The sequence below is a fragment of the Pseudorasbora parva genome, chromosome 17 (assembly GCF_024679245.1).
Source record: "Pseudorasbora parva isolate DD20220531a chromosome 17, ASM2467924v1, whole genome shotgun sequence".
Lineage (NCBI taxonomy): Eukaryota > Metazoa > Chordata > Actinopteri > Cypriniformes > Gobionidae > Pseudorasbora > Pseudorasbora parva.
This window is the reverse complement of record NC_090188.1, coordinates 22755543-22772890: the sequence shown is the minus strand read 5'-3', so window position 1 is coordinate 22772890 and position 17348 is coordinate 22755543. Positions and strand designations below refer to the sequence as shown.

General features: G+C 36.4%; 1 protein-coding gene across 1 annotated transcript; it reads right to left on the bottom strand.

Annotated features, from left to right (window-relative positions):
* Positions 1–4972: 4972 nt before the first annotated feature.
* On the bottom strand, positions 4973–16660 carry vstm4a (V-set and transmembrane domain containing 4a). The gene is made up of 8 exons (XM_067421061.1): positions 16354–16660; positions 15060–15455; positions 8311–8364; positions 7700–7807; positions 7523–7556; positions 7294–7418; positions 6799–6857; positions 4973–5891 (listed from the first exon to the last, which is right to left on the bottom strand). The coding sequence occupies exons 1-8, from the start codon at positions 16403–16405 to the stop codon at positions 5730–5732; spliced, it is 990 nt and encodes a 329-aa protein (XP_067277162.1). The 5' UTR covers positions 16406–16660; the 3' UTR covers positions 4973–5729.
* Positions 16661–17348: the final 688 nt, after the last annotated feature.

Genomic DNA, 17348 nt, shown 5'->3' with positions numbered 1-17348 from the left:
TAGGCTTAAAGCACTGTTTTTCTTCGCGGAAGCTTTGCGTAAGAGCTAATAAAATATTTAATCTCAAGACAATATTTTGTGTCTAATAATTATTTATTTGAGACAGCCGTGTAATAAGCGGGATAATGTACACCCAGCCGGTTGTTACCGCAGAATAAACCCCTTCAGAGTGATGCAAGACCCCTCCGCGGTAACAACCGGCTGGGTGTACATTATCCCTTACTTAATAAATGCTTTAGAAGTAACTTAATTATTCTTCATTGTCAGTTTGTTAATTAATTAAATAATTTAAAAAGTGTGTGACTGAACAAATCAGAACACATTCAAACAATATCTAGGGCATGTAATTTAGTCCAGATTAAAATATAAAATGTTTATGTTTGAAATAGCCTTTAATATTTAGGTATTACGTATTTGGTGGTGATGTGATGAGCTAGCCTGTCGTGGTCATACTCAATTCTAGTCAGCACAAACTGCTCCATTGGGCTGTGATTATCATAGACAGTAAAAGAAATGGACGGAGCGATCCCATTGCCTTCTACGGCGTTAAGTGATGTCAGTATAGGAGCACTCACTTCCTGATGGCTGAGCGAACTGCGCAGGCTCAGACTGAGCTTGAGGACGTAGATGGGACGTGAGCCTCCTGTCTGACAGCTGTAGGTCTTCTAGTAGTTGTGGAAAGTGAAAGCTGAATCACGTTGTTTAAATATTTTCTCCCGTTGCTTTTGGCTCACTATGGGCTTCTCCCCATTCTTCCCCCTTGACTTTATCAGACTTTATGTCTCCACGTCCCCCCAGACTGTCTCATAGACAGTAAAAGATTGCCTGCGAGCGTCTCCTCAGGTCTATACGGTAATTTCTCAACTGTGCGACAGAGTCACGTTGGTTATGACGCAATCGTTAGCCTATTTTTACAAAAACAGCTTCTACGGGGTGATAGTGTAAGATACAAGGTAACGGAGCCTTTTATGCATTGTAATGTTTCTTTAGAAATAAACAATGGACAAATGGAGTCTTTAAACGCCTCTGATGTAAAGTTATTCACTGTCAAAGTGACTCAAAAATGAATGGGAGTCAATGGGATGCTAACAGCAGGTGATGGCTTGGTTAGCAATGGCAGCCCCTAGGGGTGGAACGCTTTCCGAGCGCTAGATTACCCCCTTGGTGATTATGAGGCGTGTTTTAACCGAACCAGGAAAGACATCAATTGGATAGACCTACAACCAATCAAAGCAATGAAGCGACGCATTGTCAAATGTCAACAAAGTTCAACTGGACTGTGTTGCCAAGTCCGCGTTTTTTTCCGCTGGTTGTTTTCCATGTCTACGGGTTGAAGCAACTATATTATTACCGTGGAATAAACGGTGTTGTAAAAAAAAAGAATTCAAGGATACAGAGCACTTACCAACATGATCATAATTTCCGAGAGAAATAGTGAAGGTGAATGCATACGAACAAGCTCTCCGTTTAGGATTCGAACAAATATAATCCATGCACTTTGGGTATGTTTACATCTGTGCGCGTTCCTCTTTGATGTGTTGTTAATTTTAAATGGTTGATGGGTAATTCTTAAAATGCATTCTAAAAATCGGAATAATTCGTAATAAATAATTATTCACTGTATTTTGAAGTGCCCACGATAACATCGTGCATGTTCATTATTGTGATATATCGTATTACCGTTTATAGTCACGTCGTTAGTCTTATTGGAAACATTTTACCAACATCAGTAACGTTAGTGCCCCATGCACTGACAACTGACATAAACATCCCAAATAGTCTGGTTTTCTGCAATTTCAGTCAAACGTAGGCTATTTTCACTGTGTATCAAACATACAGTGCGCTTCAAATGATTACTCGTACATGTAAATATGCACTACATAAATGTCAAGACAAGACGATCTAGATGTTTTGAGGGGAAAAAACGAACGAATAAAATCACACCTGCCACAGCAGTTCTCCCCGCCAACATGTTTATGGCATGGGATACCATGTTTAGGGGCGGGATAAATGGTTGTCTTTCAAACTCGCTCTGCACACAATTGGATAGCGCTAGAAACAACCAGAGCAATGTGAAGCGGAGCTAGTTGAGAGATTAAACATTCGCTGTATCCCATCGGCAAAACTCGGAACACATCTTCCCTTATTAAGAATGACTTCAGTGCCGTTCTTTGTTTTTTTTTCTCAGAGAAATGCTTAACTCAAGTCTTCCAGAGTCGCGGTCAAAGCTGATTCAAAAGACCGCCGTTCGCCAGTTTCTGTGTTTACTAGAAGCACGCAAACGCAACTCGGCCGTCGTCATTATGACCCCGCCCACAGACTCTATACACGATGTGATTGGCCCGGCAAGAGTTAGGCGAATACAGCTCAGAAGGGTATTGAGAGTTGCTAGACGACATTCGCGGGCAGATTAAATTTGCTGCCGCTAGGGTGCGTCTAGATTTTTAGGCTACGTAATCACGACTTCTTCAGAAGTGGGAAATAGGATTTTTAGAAGACAGCATTTTAAGGAGCTCATTGCATTCAGGTTTTGACTTGAGAGGACGTTCATGTCCAATTTTTTAACTAGGAAACTAGTGTGGGTTACGCAGCAGACTTCTACCCGGCAGTCAAAGCAGCATTACGTTGTGAAAGTGTTGACTCTTGAGGGTGAGGACATGAGGGTTTAGGGTGCAATTTGGGACAGGGCCTCAAGTTAAATCCTCCCAGGTACCCCTGCTGCTTCAGTCACAGGCTTTCTGGTCACTCATTATGAAAGCACATTGCTGGCTCTGTGAACTGTCAGTCACGTAATATGCCCATATATAATGTATAATGTAATCGAGAATAAATGAGTTGAAAGTCACGTGAGAGGAGACAATTTTTTCATGGTGATATGATCGGTTGTGGTTAGATATGATTGGTTCATGTGATAATTCCCGCCTTTTGTTATTTTTGTGCGCGTTCTCGAAGCGGCCTTTTGGACGACTAATTAAAAAGTAAGTAAAAATCGTAGATATTTAGATATCATACCTTGTCACGTCAAATCAACCTTAAAAACCTTATAATTTTCATGTCTGTATCTGACCACTAGTGCATACAAGATGGATGGCCGCTGAACATTATAGTTCACAAATAATACTGTATATTGTTTAAATTGTTATGGCAGTGCCTCTAGTAGTTATTTTGGAAAAAATGTAAGTGTCCAAAACACTAACGTGAATTATTATGTATTCATTTTATTGGTTTATTTTTTACACAACTGACTCGAAAATATCTCCCTTATAGGTCTCTATGAACTGTGAGGAAAAGAACTATGTCAAATCCTTCAGATTCTGCCATTTAGAGTTTAAATGACAACATATGGGTTTGGAATGACATGAGCATGAGTAAATAATCACAGACCTTTTTTTCTTTTTTTCCCCTTTTTTTTCTTTTTTTTTTGCTGAAGTAGCAGTTTAGAGCAGGGAAAATTAGAATTTTTTTTGTTGCTGCCTTTTTATATTTCGTCAAGGGTGTTGTTCAGAACACAACCGAATTGAGAGCAGATGAATGTGCCCAGCGTTTGATGGCCTAATATGTAAGCATCTCTGTGTGGTTTGTGGTACACTGTGTTTGTGGATTTATCTCCCTTGAGAACAGTTTACATTCTCGCTTTGTTCTTTGTTTTGTGCTTGCAACATCTGCACATATCCATACAAAACAGCAGAGAGCAGAGGCCTTTCTCTCTCTCTGAGGAGACCAGGTCAGAAAATGGTATCCTCTGCTATAGCGCGGCCACTCCGGCAGAGCAAAAACAAAACAAGGCAGCAGAAGGTCACCGTAAGTTTAGATGAGACGAAAACAGTCAGGCTTTGATGAAGAGTATAGCTGTGTTTACGCTTGACGCTAATGTTTCAGAATGATCCAGAGCTGAGGGTACAGGAGAAACTGTATCTAGCTCTGTCACTCCCTCTCCTGTTCGGCCCCTCTGCCATCCCCACGCCGCATCTGCTCATTAATATGCGCTGTGACCACAAGGAAGGGGGGAGAGTCGCTCTCTTTAACCTTTGTGCATGCGGCTAATTGTGCTAAGTAGAGGCGCTTAATAGACTGGAAAATAATCACCGTATATCTCACGAAGAGAAGCGAATGACCTTCTGAAAAGACAATAGCCATCTCAATTTTAATACGTCGGTGATTTTAGGATATTACATGTCAAACCATTTGGGCTCTTCTGAATAATTAAATCAAATAAATTATAGCACCTAGGCAGAACCATCTTGTAGCCTAACCCAATTATAATGCACTGTAAAGCTAATTATTAAGCATGATTACAATTAGTATGATTTTAATAAATGTAACCATTAAAGGGTTCATCACAGTCACTGGTTCTTAACTGTGTGTGGGAGAAATGGAGAGAGAGGGAGAGAGAGAGACAGACTAAACTCAAGAATGGACGATAGGAGAGGACAGGATGTGCATTGTATCAGTGGCTTCATGCTTATAATAACTTGTCCAAACCTAATTATGTAGATAGACCTTTTAGCTGTTATAAAACATTATAAATTATGAGCACTCTTGAATTACAAAATATTATAGATTTTATTACAATCAAAAATCTCTAAATAAGCAAATGCTCCATGTGCATAACCTTCACTACACTCACATGCATATTCATATAAAAAATATTGCTCTGTTTGTAAATCTAAATCTTTATATTTGTAATTTAATGTAAATGATAAAATAAATAAATGTTTATTACAATTTATTTTCATAAATATAAAAAACATTTATTATTAATAACAATTATTTTTCAAATATTACGCATTCAAATATTGTTAAAAATTTAATATTTTTTTATAGTCACCAATATAAACAATTATTTAAAAAACAAGTCACCTGGTTACCTTACATGTTTAGTTCATTTAAATAAAAAAATTGAGTTAATACGATGAACATTTTTGATAATTGACAACATTTATTCAAATATAATTCAAATCTTTTGTAAGCATATTGGGTAATTGTGTGTTTTATTTCTGATGACCCAGTGAAACATGCCAAATTGTGCTATTTTCATGATTTATCAGTTTTTTATGTGGTTTAGATAAAATAATATTTTGAGTTTCTCTTAATTAAACCAATTCCCTTCATTGTATCAACTCAAATTTTTTATTTCAATAAATTCAACATTTTAAGACAGCTAGGTTACTTACTTTAAGTTAAACCAACAATATTTTTTTACAGTGTCGAGCTGAATAAAATATCTAATGCACCATTAATGCCACTCATGTGTATTCTCAGTTATGGAAAGTAAACTTCAACAAGCAAGGCAATAGATGTTATGGTTCCATCAGAGGGTTAAATATTCTTTAATGCTTTAATAGTCAGTACGTGACTGCTGTTTAAGCGGACATAACTGAGCCAATAAATCAGTGTGCTCTTTTGCTTGTACTGTATCTTCCTCTGCGTTTAGAGGAGTAATCTTTATTTCATACAACATAGCAAAAAATAAAATTGTTACATATTTTACAAAGTTGCGTAATCAAATTACACGTTTGGAGTTAAATCCATAATGTAATCCTTTCTTTTTTGCTAAAGAAAGGAAGGTCTCAAATCTATAGGTACATAAATGTGCCCAAATATATAAAAAGAAAATGCTGCTGTTGCATTACATTTATAATAGTCCATGTGAAATACCAGTATGTAGGTAAAAAATATTTTAAACAATTTCATAAATAATTTTGGTATGAAACTCTTCATATACATATTTACACTTGCTTCTCCACAAAAAGTATTTGGGCGTATACAGTCCCCGTGCAGTTTGTGTTGGGCTCAAGTTGTGCATATCCAATCGAGTCTGTTTTCAGCTCAGGCTTCGGTTTCACCAGCTCCAGCTCTGCGTATGTCAGACTGTCCTCCACCACCCTTGGCTTGAGGACGAGAAGAGAACAGGGCGTTTCAGAAGACTAGACTACAGTACGTGGTCAGAGGTCTGAAAAAACGCGCTTGGTATTCACTGGGGAATTTGGGGTCAGAACAACATGAAATTATAGATATAATTTTAGGATTGTTCGTAGACAGAACTTTGTGACAGTCTCAAGTAGGAACAAGCAGTTCAACTGATAAGCAGATATTTCAGATGGTCAAAGCAAGTATTTCTAAAAAGGGAATGCAAACAACGCAAGTAAACAGAGTGGAAGCATAGACATATTCATGTCCTCCGATGCCTTATCAATCACACATTTTAACCATAAGTCCGTTTTATATAGAGAGCCTTATCATAAAACTTGTCATCATTGACCAACCAGATTACAACCGGATTTCACAACACAATGCCGGATCGTAAAACATTTTCTTTTTTGCTGCTTTTCTGCATTTCTGTGATGATTTCCCTAGAAACTAATCTAATAAGAATCAAGCATGTTAAATAAATAATCACACGTTGGAAAGCAATAATAGTAAATAAAATTATAACACCCATAAATGGAGGTAGGTATAGCAATAACTGTGGTGAACATAAAGCTCTGTGAGAGCCACATTATTTCCCTCTTGCATGTTTCTAGTCTGTGAAAATTCAATTGAGAGGCTAAAGAAAGTGCGTTGTTACATACAAATATTATAAAATTGTGAATAAAAAGATTACGCATACAAAATGAATTATAAAACATTTAAAAAAAATAATTATAGAAGTAATTTAGCAAGATATATATTTAGGTATGCATTTAGATATATGGTTTCACATCATGAAACCATATCACTTAATCATTTTAATGTTTCAGCGTGAAAGCAAATAATGCTCTTAGGTAAAATGAATTCAATAAGAGTCGGCGTTCCTACCATTTTTGTAGGTTGTGGCTTTAAAAGTTTGGTTCTGCGTGGTTTTCTTGGTACAGGTGCTAGAAAACATAATATGAAAAACGTACAATATTTTTAAGAGTTCAATATTTGAAAGATTCTATAGTGTAACATTAATGAAATAACTAGAATAAAATCATTTAAAGCATTTATTAGCATTGGTTAATGTTCATTTCTACACACACTAATACATTTTTAAATGTTAAATGAACAGTAATTGATGTATATAATGAATGTGAATTAACAAATGGACAAAAGCATCTGCCAGAGGAATACATGTAAATACAAAAGTGTATTTATAATTTAACATTAACTGGTATCATTAAATGAAATTCAAAAGTTCATTGTTTGTTTACGATACCTAATGCATTGACTACTGTTGATGAATTGATCCTTATTGTACAGTGTTACCCAACATTTTTGATGACACAATATGCACTTTTAGACATTGATGTTTGTTTTAGTGTTTTAATGTACCTTTAGCTGGTATCTGTGGTGGTGGTAGACGTTCAGTGACGTTTCTGAGCTGTGGTTTGTGTCGTTTCTCTTTTCTGTGCATCGCAGGAGAGGAGCTGGCCACGCTGGTTACTGTCTCTCCTGAGCTGGATATTTAAAACAGAACAATGTTAGACTTGAAATCAATCTAAGAATCAGGTATGGATCAATAATAAGCAGTGGTAGGCTAAATCACATTACATAGGTTTACCTGTTTTCTGGGCACTTCACCAGGTAATAATTGGCTGAATGGAGACAGAACAAGCATAAACTTATAAAGAAAATAACAATAATAATAATACAATTTAATTTTGAAAAACATATTTGCACTGATGACATTGACTTAAAGTATCGTATAATTTGGACTCTAGGGTAAAAAGCTCATCACCTCGTATTCTTCGTTTGTGCTGCATGTGCTGACACGTGATAGTCATGGCAAAGACAAGCATACAGACCAGACCGATAGAGCAGATGAGCACAGCACACAGATACAAATCTAAAAAAGATCAGAGCAAAATCATCTGCTGTAAACACTCAATTCAAAGCAGAAAACATTCTTCAACAATCATACATCAGCACTACATTTTTTTTACTTTTAACAAATGTTATTAAAACTATAAATTACACCCACAATAATGTAATGCTTTTATTTTATTTTGCATTTAGAATGTAGTGGATTTTGTAATAGTACAGTGGAAATGTTGTAAAGTGTCATAAACCAAGGAAGAATCTTTATTCCAATAAAAGCTTGGGCAAAGCTGACCACACAAATAAACCAAACACTGTGAGCACATTTGGTTTACACTTGGTTAAATTTGGTTTGGTCTTTCTCCACCAGAAGGGAGGAGATGTAGCACACTAGCCAAAAGCTGTCTAACACTAAACTGTGATCCAAGCCAGAACACTAAATGTGTTTCTTTATCAGTGACAGAGACCATACACCAGACTGCAGTAGACAACAAGTTTTACTATTATTAGGATACTGAGATAACCGCATACCTTCAAACATGCGCCATAAGACATCAGCTTTTCCTGTGCTTGGTATATGATGTACTGAAAACAGAGAGAGAGGCATAAAAATACAGCTGAAAGCAGAAAATGAAGGGCCAGCTGCAAAAAAAAAAAAAGGCACTATGAGTTATGCAAGCATGGCTGGGAGCATCAGAGCAATTGCAACAATGAATAATCAAAGACATTTTTTGATTATTTTAGTCAAAATGGCAGAAAATTCCTAAATGCAATCACTTGTATATAATTGCTTATCACTTTTGACGTAGGTGGCACTGCTACCAAATTGATGTTGTGTTGTCAGTGTGAGGTGACAATGACACACAGTTTGGTGTTAAAGCATTATAGAGTTAAGCCCAAAGTAGACTTTGGCTGTCCGGGTTTCGCAATGGTACACACACTGTCCGTTTGACGTAATCTTCCTCATCAGGAGGGTCTGCAGACTTGAGCACTTATAGTCCATTAGATACGACGCACATGCCAAATGCGTCTTTTTTGCACTCCTGACCAAAGGAATTTAATTTTGCCAGGTCCCAATTCGCCTACTTATACTACAACCTAAAACTATGCTCTTTTTGTGAAGAAAAAGTAGATATTTTTGAGTGTGTAGCAGAAGAGAATGCAAGCTTTGGGGCCTACTACTCTGTTGCTTAGTTTCTTGCATCCTGTCACTTGTTTAATCTGCCCTGTCAATCATCTTGTCACAGTTAATATCCTCCACATTCAATTTAACGATTAACTAATGTGTTTGTAATTTGAATATGATAATGTGTTTAAAAGTTATGGCCAAACATATCTTTTTGTCAGGTTAGACACTGATAATTATATAGCCTCCCATTGCAAATGCAGTTGCAAACTAGTTTGGGTTGTTGTGGATTTTATTGTGCTTAACATTTGTATTGCAATTTTACATTCTAAGTTCAGATGAAAACTCATGCAATATTGAAATTTATTGTTGCCTATTTGGCTCAATTCTCAACCTGGTTTTCTCCAACATCTTGTATATGTGGAGATTTTTTGCAGGGTTGTGCTTGATGAGGCTTCAATATGACCAGGCAAGGACATTTAGTGTAAGAGGAAGTTGCATTAGCGGCCTCTAAAAATACTTAACCTTTGACCCTGAGAAATGTGGCTTTAATAAATCTATCACAGAAAGCTTATAAACAGTTATTAATACATTCAGCATGCATTACATCAATGTTTAAATAACATACTCTACTATCAATTACTGTTAATATTAGTTTACCTGGGAAACTAAATTCAGATTATTGAGAATTCATGGAAAATCATACTCTTTCTCTTTCTTTCTTTAATTTGTCCTCTTTCAGTCCTTGCTACATGGCGTTTTTTGAACATATCAGGGGGAATTGCTTGCAGATGTTTAGGGCACTGTAGGAGAGAATTACTTTCAAAGATAATTGTAAGATAGTCATAACTTCAAATAAGCTCAATAAAATGCAGATGACTGAATGATGAAACGCAATAATAGGTTATCGCTTAAACTTTCTGATTTGTGTGGCACAAGAAAGCCAAAAACTTGAAATGCCCTGATCACTGGTCATTTGCCACCGGTCAGCCAGAAACATAGTTCTGCCCCCAAGTCAATGTTGCTGTGTTGGGTACTAAGGTATTAAGGGTTGGGTATTAAGATACTACAGAAATGGAACGGAAGGATAAATCAATCCACAAATGGCTTTCTCTGTATATTAAGCAAGGAGAAAGTATTTTAAAATTAAAATTGCACTGTAACATGTTCTTAATTACCATACTAGAGCATTGAAAGCACAAGAGCAGAGCTCTAGAGAAACCTTTCTATTAAACACTGAGATTCTATCCACACCAGGTACAGTTACACATCTGATCTGCATTTTCTTTCAAGTCAAAAGCGTTCTATAAAAGCCCTGTTAAACTGAAGAGTTCAGCACATTTTCAGATTTGCAGAAACACTGCAATAACACTCGAGAACAAAGTGCACACTACATCCGAAGTCAAACGGGTGGGGAACAGCGCATGTTTGAGTGCTGCTTTTGTTTTGTAAAAGCATTAAGTCATTTGCTGGCCGACCCTGTGGCTGTAGGGATAGTTGAAGTGGTTAACCCTGCTCTGTGGTTCTGCTTTGGTCTATGTTTATGGGGTATCTCAGCTAGTTGACATTATTTTGTTGTACTTGACAAATTCCCTGGTTTAACTCAACCTACAACCTCCATTTCCTTCCTTGTTGCCCCTCTTGCTTGTTTACTCTTTCACTTGTTTTTTTCTTGTATTTTTGTGTCAGAGTCAGGCAAAGTGGTGTATCTGCGGTTGTCTAAACACTACAATAATATTCTGTTGCTTATATCCTTCAAACCCACATCTTTATATCAGTGAAATATATGCCAGTGTTTTTCTTCAAATAAATCATCAGCTATATGCAAAACATGCTTTTTTACTCTTTTCAAAATAAACTGATTATATATACTGCAATTTCTCAGACTTATTACTTTTATAATTTTGGATTTAGCTTCTTAAAACGTCAGTTATACAAAGAAAACTATACAAAGAAAGACACAATGGATATTCATAGCCAATAATGAAGCATAATAAACAACTTCATTTTTTGAATGGTACAAAAAACGGAGCTAAAGAGTAAATGATGACATAGTTTTAATTTTTGGATGAACCATTTCATTTACTCTCATGTCATTCCAAACCCATATGACTTTCCATCTTGAGTAGAACATAAAAAAGAAATATGACTTGTGCACTATATTCCAAGTCTTGGAACAGATTGAAATGTCATTTATTATACAATGACAATCTTTACATCTGCCATAGTTCTCACTGGATGGGTTTCCATCTAAACATGAAGCAAATATTTTCAAAGTTCGCAAAAATAAGAACATCACAAAAAAAATGCATAATTTTTTTCTATCAAGTTGCTTGAGCGGATGACGCCAGTGGTATTGGTAACCTATTAACCAGCAGTAAATCAAACACCATCAGCGGAAACGGCCGATTAGTCACGTGGGTTTAATGTTCGCTACGTCAGAATTTACGTAATTCGCTATATTTCCATTACCTTTTTTTCTGCACAAGTCAAAAAACACCTCAAGCGAGCGTAAAACTTTTTTTGCGAATTATGGGATTTCCCTGTTTAGCTACTGGCATGTTCAATAGCAAGGTCTGATTTGTGAAAGCATCATTCTTTTGATTTCCCCAAATGATTCTATTGATTCAGTTGACAAAATTGTGATAAAAACTGTTGAAGATTATCAGTGAAAAACCTATATTTTAGTCTATTGATCATACAAAGTGATTTCAGAAGATTCTTTAGAAATATTTTTTAATACATTTATAAAAAAGTACTTTTATGTTGTTGTTTTTTTAAGTGTATCACATTCTTCAGAACATCTGTGTTCTGTGGAAGAAAGAAAGTCATATGGCAGGCATTAAGTCAATAATGACAAAATGTTTATTTTTGAGTGAACTGTCCCTTTAAGTGCAAACAAATACTTCTTTGTTCTCTTTATTGTTCCTAGAATCAGGCAATTGCGTTTATCAGGCATATGATTAATCCAGTGGACGCTGAGGCATTGGGGACCTCTTGCTGTCCGAACACCATAGGAAAACTACTAATGCAGCCAGAGTAAATGTTTTCAGTTGCATCCTTGCCAAGCCTCCTCACTCTGTCCCCACAGCATGTCCAGGTTGCTCTCGTTAACAGCCTCATGGTCTGTTTGTGTTGGCCCAGAACACATTTATAGTGGAAATGATGTATATATGTGGAAGGTGGAACCCCGAGACTTACAATCACACCGAAGCTAGCATGTAAGAAAAGGCTACAATGTGAGAAATGGGCACGTTTACGCCTCATTTTCTTGTTGATTATTCGAAGATTTTATGGACCATTCTAAAACTATTTGGATTTGGGCTTTGAACAGGTGACATGGAGGAGTGTCATTGTGAATCTGATATAGTCACTCTTTTGTGATGTTGTGAAAAGACAGACCATCCCCTCTGTAAAAGAGGTTTACAAATAGCTAACAATGAACGTTGTCGCTAATTGTGGAATTGGAATTGACCCTGTGCTGGATGAACTGAAGGATTAGTGAACTGGAGGAAACAGCTGTTGTGTGGTTAGCCCTGACCGTGGCAAGACATCACTCTTCCACCACATCCAACTCAGCCACAGTGTTCGCTGGCACTAGTGACTAGGATCTGTATTAAACGGTTAGTTTTAAACTTTGATATTCCAGATTGCTTATTCGTGTAAAAAGCTTTCGCATTGTGAAAGTTTGTCCAAAAGAAATGGAGTAGGTGGTCCTACAGAAGGCACAACAACAACAAATGCCCACATTGACAAGCTAGTGTGAGGGGGGTTAGAAAAAAGGCTACTCTAGTTTAAAAATGAGCATATGTATCGGCCAAATTAAGATAAACTAGACTAGATGGCACAAAAATTCAGCTCAGCACTTTTCTTAAAGGAACCCTCAACTTCTTTCCTACATTAAGATATGTGGGCAAATGCATTTTTGTTTTACTTTGGCGGGGTTGCCGATAGCTTAGCATAATGAATGGAATCCTATGTTACCAGCTAGCATGTCGCGAGTAAAAGTGATCCCCAAAAATAAAAATAAAACACCTAATTACTTTTTGTGGCCTGCGTATTAGCAACAAATATCACCTGTGCTTCCCATTATAGTCCCATGTCAATATCTGCCTAGTCTTAATCTGCGCTACCTAAACCTAAACGCTATTCGTACTCGTTGTGAATTCATTTTACATTTACATTTTACATTTATGCATTTAGCAGACGCTTTTATCCAAAGCGACTTACAATTGTGGAGTACAGGAAGCGATCTGTCATACAGAGGCAAAGAAACACAAAAAGTGACCTAAATACAAATATTTAGATATTACTCAACAAAAAATAATTAGCCATGTGTGTGTGTGTGTGTGTGTGGTGGTAGTGTGTGTGTGTGTGTGTGTGTGTGTGTGTGGGGGGGTACTTTTATTTGGGACATGCTATCTGGCAACATAGGATTTCATTCATTATGCTAAGCTAAGCTAGCGGCGACCCTGCCAAACTAAAACAATGCATGCACCGAGACAAAAATGCATTTGCCCACATATCTAAATTTAGGAAAGAGGTTGAATAAGCCCTTTCTCTAAAAAAAAGGTGGAGTGTTCCTTTAACAGCCGCTTTTGATGCACATGGACATTTCACTGATCCTTTATGCCATTCGTAGACAGCAACGCAAAGTTGATTCTGCTCTAATTTGATCTAATATTTCATATTTTTAAATGCTGTAGCCTACATTTATATAGCAGATGAGAATGTTTAAAATAATTGACTATATTTTAAGACAAAGGTCTTGTTAATGCTTTTCAGTTTTGTTCAAGGTAATTTAAACAACAGTTTTTCGATAATGGAAGAATATTTAAAAGTATGGTATTTGAGTTAAAGGCACAATATTTAAAATGACAATTTGGCTGACTTTTCCATTTGTTGACATGACATGCTAGATTCAGATGGTAAATATCATAATCAAGGTGTCTACCTAAGAGACAATCACCATATTTACCATCATATTAAAAAATATATTAATCATATCATAATATAATATTTTGTGTTACTACGGTAAAGCTATAAAAGTACAAACTTTGCATTTTAAACTTAGACATTATTACTTTAGCTAAAGTATTTGTATCAATACTTTACAACTATACTTTTGTTCTGCCCCAGGCTGATGAGGCTTTGTTTTACCGTGTGGGGTAAAGGCCCACCTTGCCACCTTATGCATTTATACGATTTTTAAACAAACAGATTTTTATTTTTAAAAAAATTAACACAAAACATTTTGCTCCAATGTTCAATAAAAAAAATATTTTTGTATGCAACAAAACAGAGGAGCAACAAAATTAGTTTGACAATAAAAAATAAAAAAGGTGGACGTGTCAACCACCAATATTGTGAGTTCAATGTGGGATTAATGATTCAATATTTGTATATGTGCATTATGAAAAAAAAAAAAATAATTGGGGCTTGGACTCAGGTTAGCTAACATGCTAAAGCTAACAACCGCACCAAACGAGAGGATGCCCATTTGATAAGTCAGCTCAAAAATATGAACGCTTTATATATGTAGTAAAAGCTGAATTTATACAGACACCTTCAACATTCTCACACATTATCACAGTTTATTCGCTATAGTTTAGAAAATGGTAATGACAAGAACTCAGTTAAACTGTGTCAGAACAAATTAATCTTGACAATTTCAGATAACTTTGATAGAAAGGTATGAAATGGATTACAATCAACTAATCAGCTGTTGAATTTAAGAACACAATTAGATAATTCCAATTTAGGTCTCAATCACCAAGCAATGCTTCAATTTGGTTCAGTCTGGGGTGTAAAAGGTCACATTAGCAATAAAAGAAAAAACAATTTAGCAAAACATGACCAGGTCAAAGTATCTGAATAATTGTGGTCCCAGATTTGTATACATTTTACTGGTAGTCCACTGTATGAAGAATTTTTGGGTATAATTTTTCACAGTTTATTTTATTTTGCTATCCTCACTTACATAAATTAACTATAGTGTCCTGCTCCCACTAATAAAAAAATGCTATCTGGTGTCTGAATATTTTTGGGTTTTACTTTATATATAAATATTACCTGCATAAATATAGACTATATGGCTGAGTACATAATATATTTTACATGATTTAAGACAGCTAAAAAAAAATCCTCAAGTTACCTCGTAATTCCATGCTCCCTGTTCCATTCGACGAGGCCCTCCACTTGTTTCTGTGCTTCCGTATTTCCTGCACTTTACAGGTGTAGTTGCCCCCGTCCTCCAGGGACACATTGAGAATCAGTAGACGGTAGATCTGTCCGTCCATTTCTTCCCACAGGTGGAACTTTGTCTGGGGAAAGTGCTTGGTGTAGTTGCCGTAATACTTGGCTTTCTTCATGCCCATCCTGACCAGAAGGTGCTCGTCTTCAGGAGTGGGGAAATAGAGCCAACGAAGCACCAGGACACTGCTGCTTCTCTTCCTCTGAGACACTAAGCAGGACAAAGTGATATTGTCTCCTTCCATACACATGCTGACTGGCCCAGGGGTGACGGAAACATTTAAAGCACCACTCAGCTCTGGGAAAAGAATAAAACAAATCACCTTTCTCTGTACCGCTGCTAATGTATTATACTAAATAGAGTATGTTTGATTCTGTGCTATTGACTTAAATCCAAAAAAGTCATTCCTAATTTAAACGTGCATACTGAAGAGAAATAGATTTTAACCATAAAAAGAAAATTTTAAATATTTAAAAATTGCACATTTAGATTTACCATAGTTTGTTAAAATGTATAATGTGAATATTATCCGTCTGCTGCTTTGGAGACCTTTTGGGTCTTTGGAGCTTCATTGGTGATGTCTGTTCTGGCCCATATCCATGACCCCTAAATGGTGTAAAATATCTGAATGCATCTGGGCTCAATATGCTCAGCCAAACAGAAACTACAGGTGGAAAACATTTGCCTGCCTTCTTGAACTAGAGGATAGAGAAGGGAACACGACAACAAGATTGTTTCCAGCTGTTAAAAGCCTATGTCGTGTTTATGTTGTGTCCCAATTACTCGAGTCCCTCAGGGGTCAAACGGGGCTCTGTTTTCAACGCCAAAACCACATCACGAGAGAGATTTGGACAAACAAAAAGGCCCGCAATAATAATGCTGAATAAAATCCTGGCCATGAAGATGTCCAGTTGTTTAACTACTGTTCAAAACAATGCAGTTTGCAATATGCACTGGAGAAAAATACACAAATCTAGAGCAAAATTAGATCAAAGAGTTTTATAGGTTTTGTTAACTTAAAAAAAAAAAAACAGTAATTTTTAGCACGCAAAATAGATTTATGCAGATAAAGACTGCAGTTACTGTACATGTGTGACAGACGTGAAGCAGTCTCACTGACCGTGTACCCCCTGAAAGCTATTTCACAAGTTTCGTCATTGCATATTAAAAGGCCAACATAAACACACATCCTTACCTCCAATAAAAGCCCTAGTCAGGAGAACTATCGCAACAGCGGAGAGCTTCATTTTGCAGACCCGCAGGCTCCATAAACCCAACTAAACGTCAAGAAAAGAAAGGAGTCCCAGGGATTTTTTCTCCTTTTCTTTCTCTTTCTCCCTCTCACTGTGTGTATGTGTAATCTGAAACAGTGCATGCTCTGTTCCCAGTTAGAAACACCCCTCTTTCCCAGTCTTTCTTTTTTCACCCGCATTCATTTCTCTATCCTGAAATCACTCCCCCTGCCAGTGAAGAGTACGTAGGAAATGTCATTTCCTGAGAGAACCTTTGGAAGCGGCACACATTTTCAGCTGGACATACAGTGTGCGAAAGTAGGAGCAGCGGCCAGCTCTTAGTGGGGTTTACAAATTCAGCTTAGACAATGAGTGTAGACAGTGGCCTGTCTCACACTCACTTTTTAGAGAGTCCAAAACCACAATTTATATAAATATTACATTGTCTTATAGTGGTAAATTTAGGTTTACTGTTATAGTATACTAATATAGTATTAATATTATTATTATTTTAAATAAGCCGAAAACTTATTTAAAGTAAATAGTTCACCCAAATATTTTTATTTATGTTGATCCAAACTCGTATCTAAACACAAAGGATGGACTTCCATGCAATGATCGGGACTGAGGCTTTTAAGCTTTAAAAATTATGCAAAACTATCTTATAGTATCACAAAAATAGTCCAAACATCTCATGCACAATACATGATATATACAATCTTTGTGTAACTATTTACAAACTGACCAAAATGTGTTTTGAAATTCATACTTTGTATTCTATGGAAGAAAAAAAGTAAGGAAGGTTTGAAGTGGCATGAGTAAATGATGACAGACTTTTTTCGAGTAAATGCCTTTAAACATTGACTATTGAAAATATGTCCACGCTCTGGAGTTGTAATGCAGTTTTCTGTCTTCAGCACAGTTCTTGTCCACCCATCTCGTGGTTTAAAGCATAATG

Coding starts and splice junctions, on each gene's coding strand:
- vstm4a (XM_067421061.1), bottom strand. CDS start 16,405: ATGAAGCTCTCCGCTGTTGCGATAGTTCTCCTGACTAGGGCTTTTATT. Junction 7,808..8,310: donor CTTATGGCGCATGTTTGAAG/GTATGCGGTTAT, acceptor GATCTTTTTTAG/ATTTGTATCTGTGTGCTGTG. Junction 7,557..7,699: donor GCACAAACGAAGAATACGAG/GTGATGAGCTTT, acceptor GTCTCCATTCAG/CCAATTATTACCTGGTGAAG.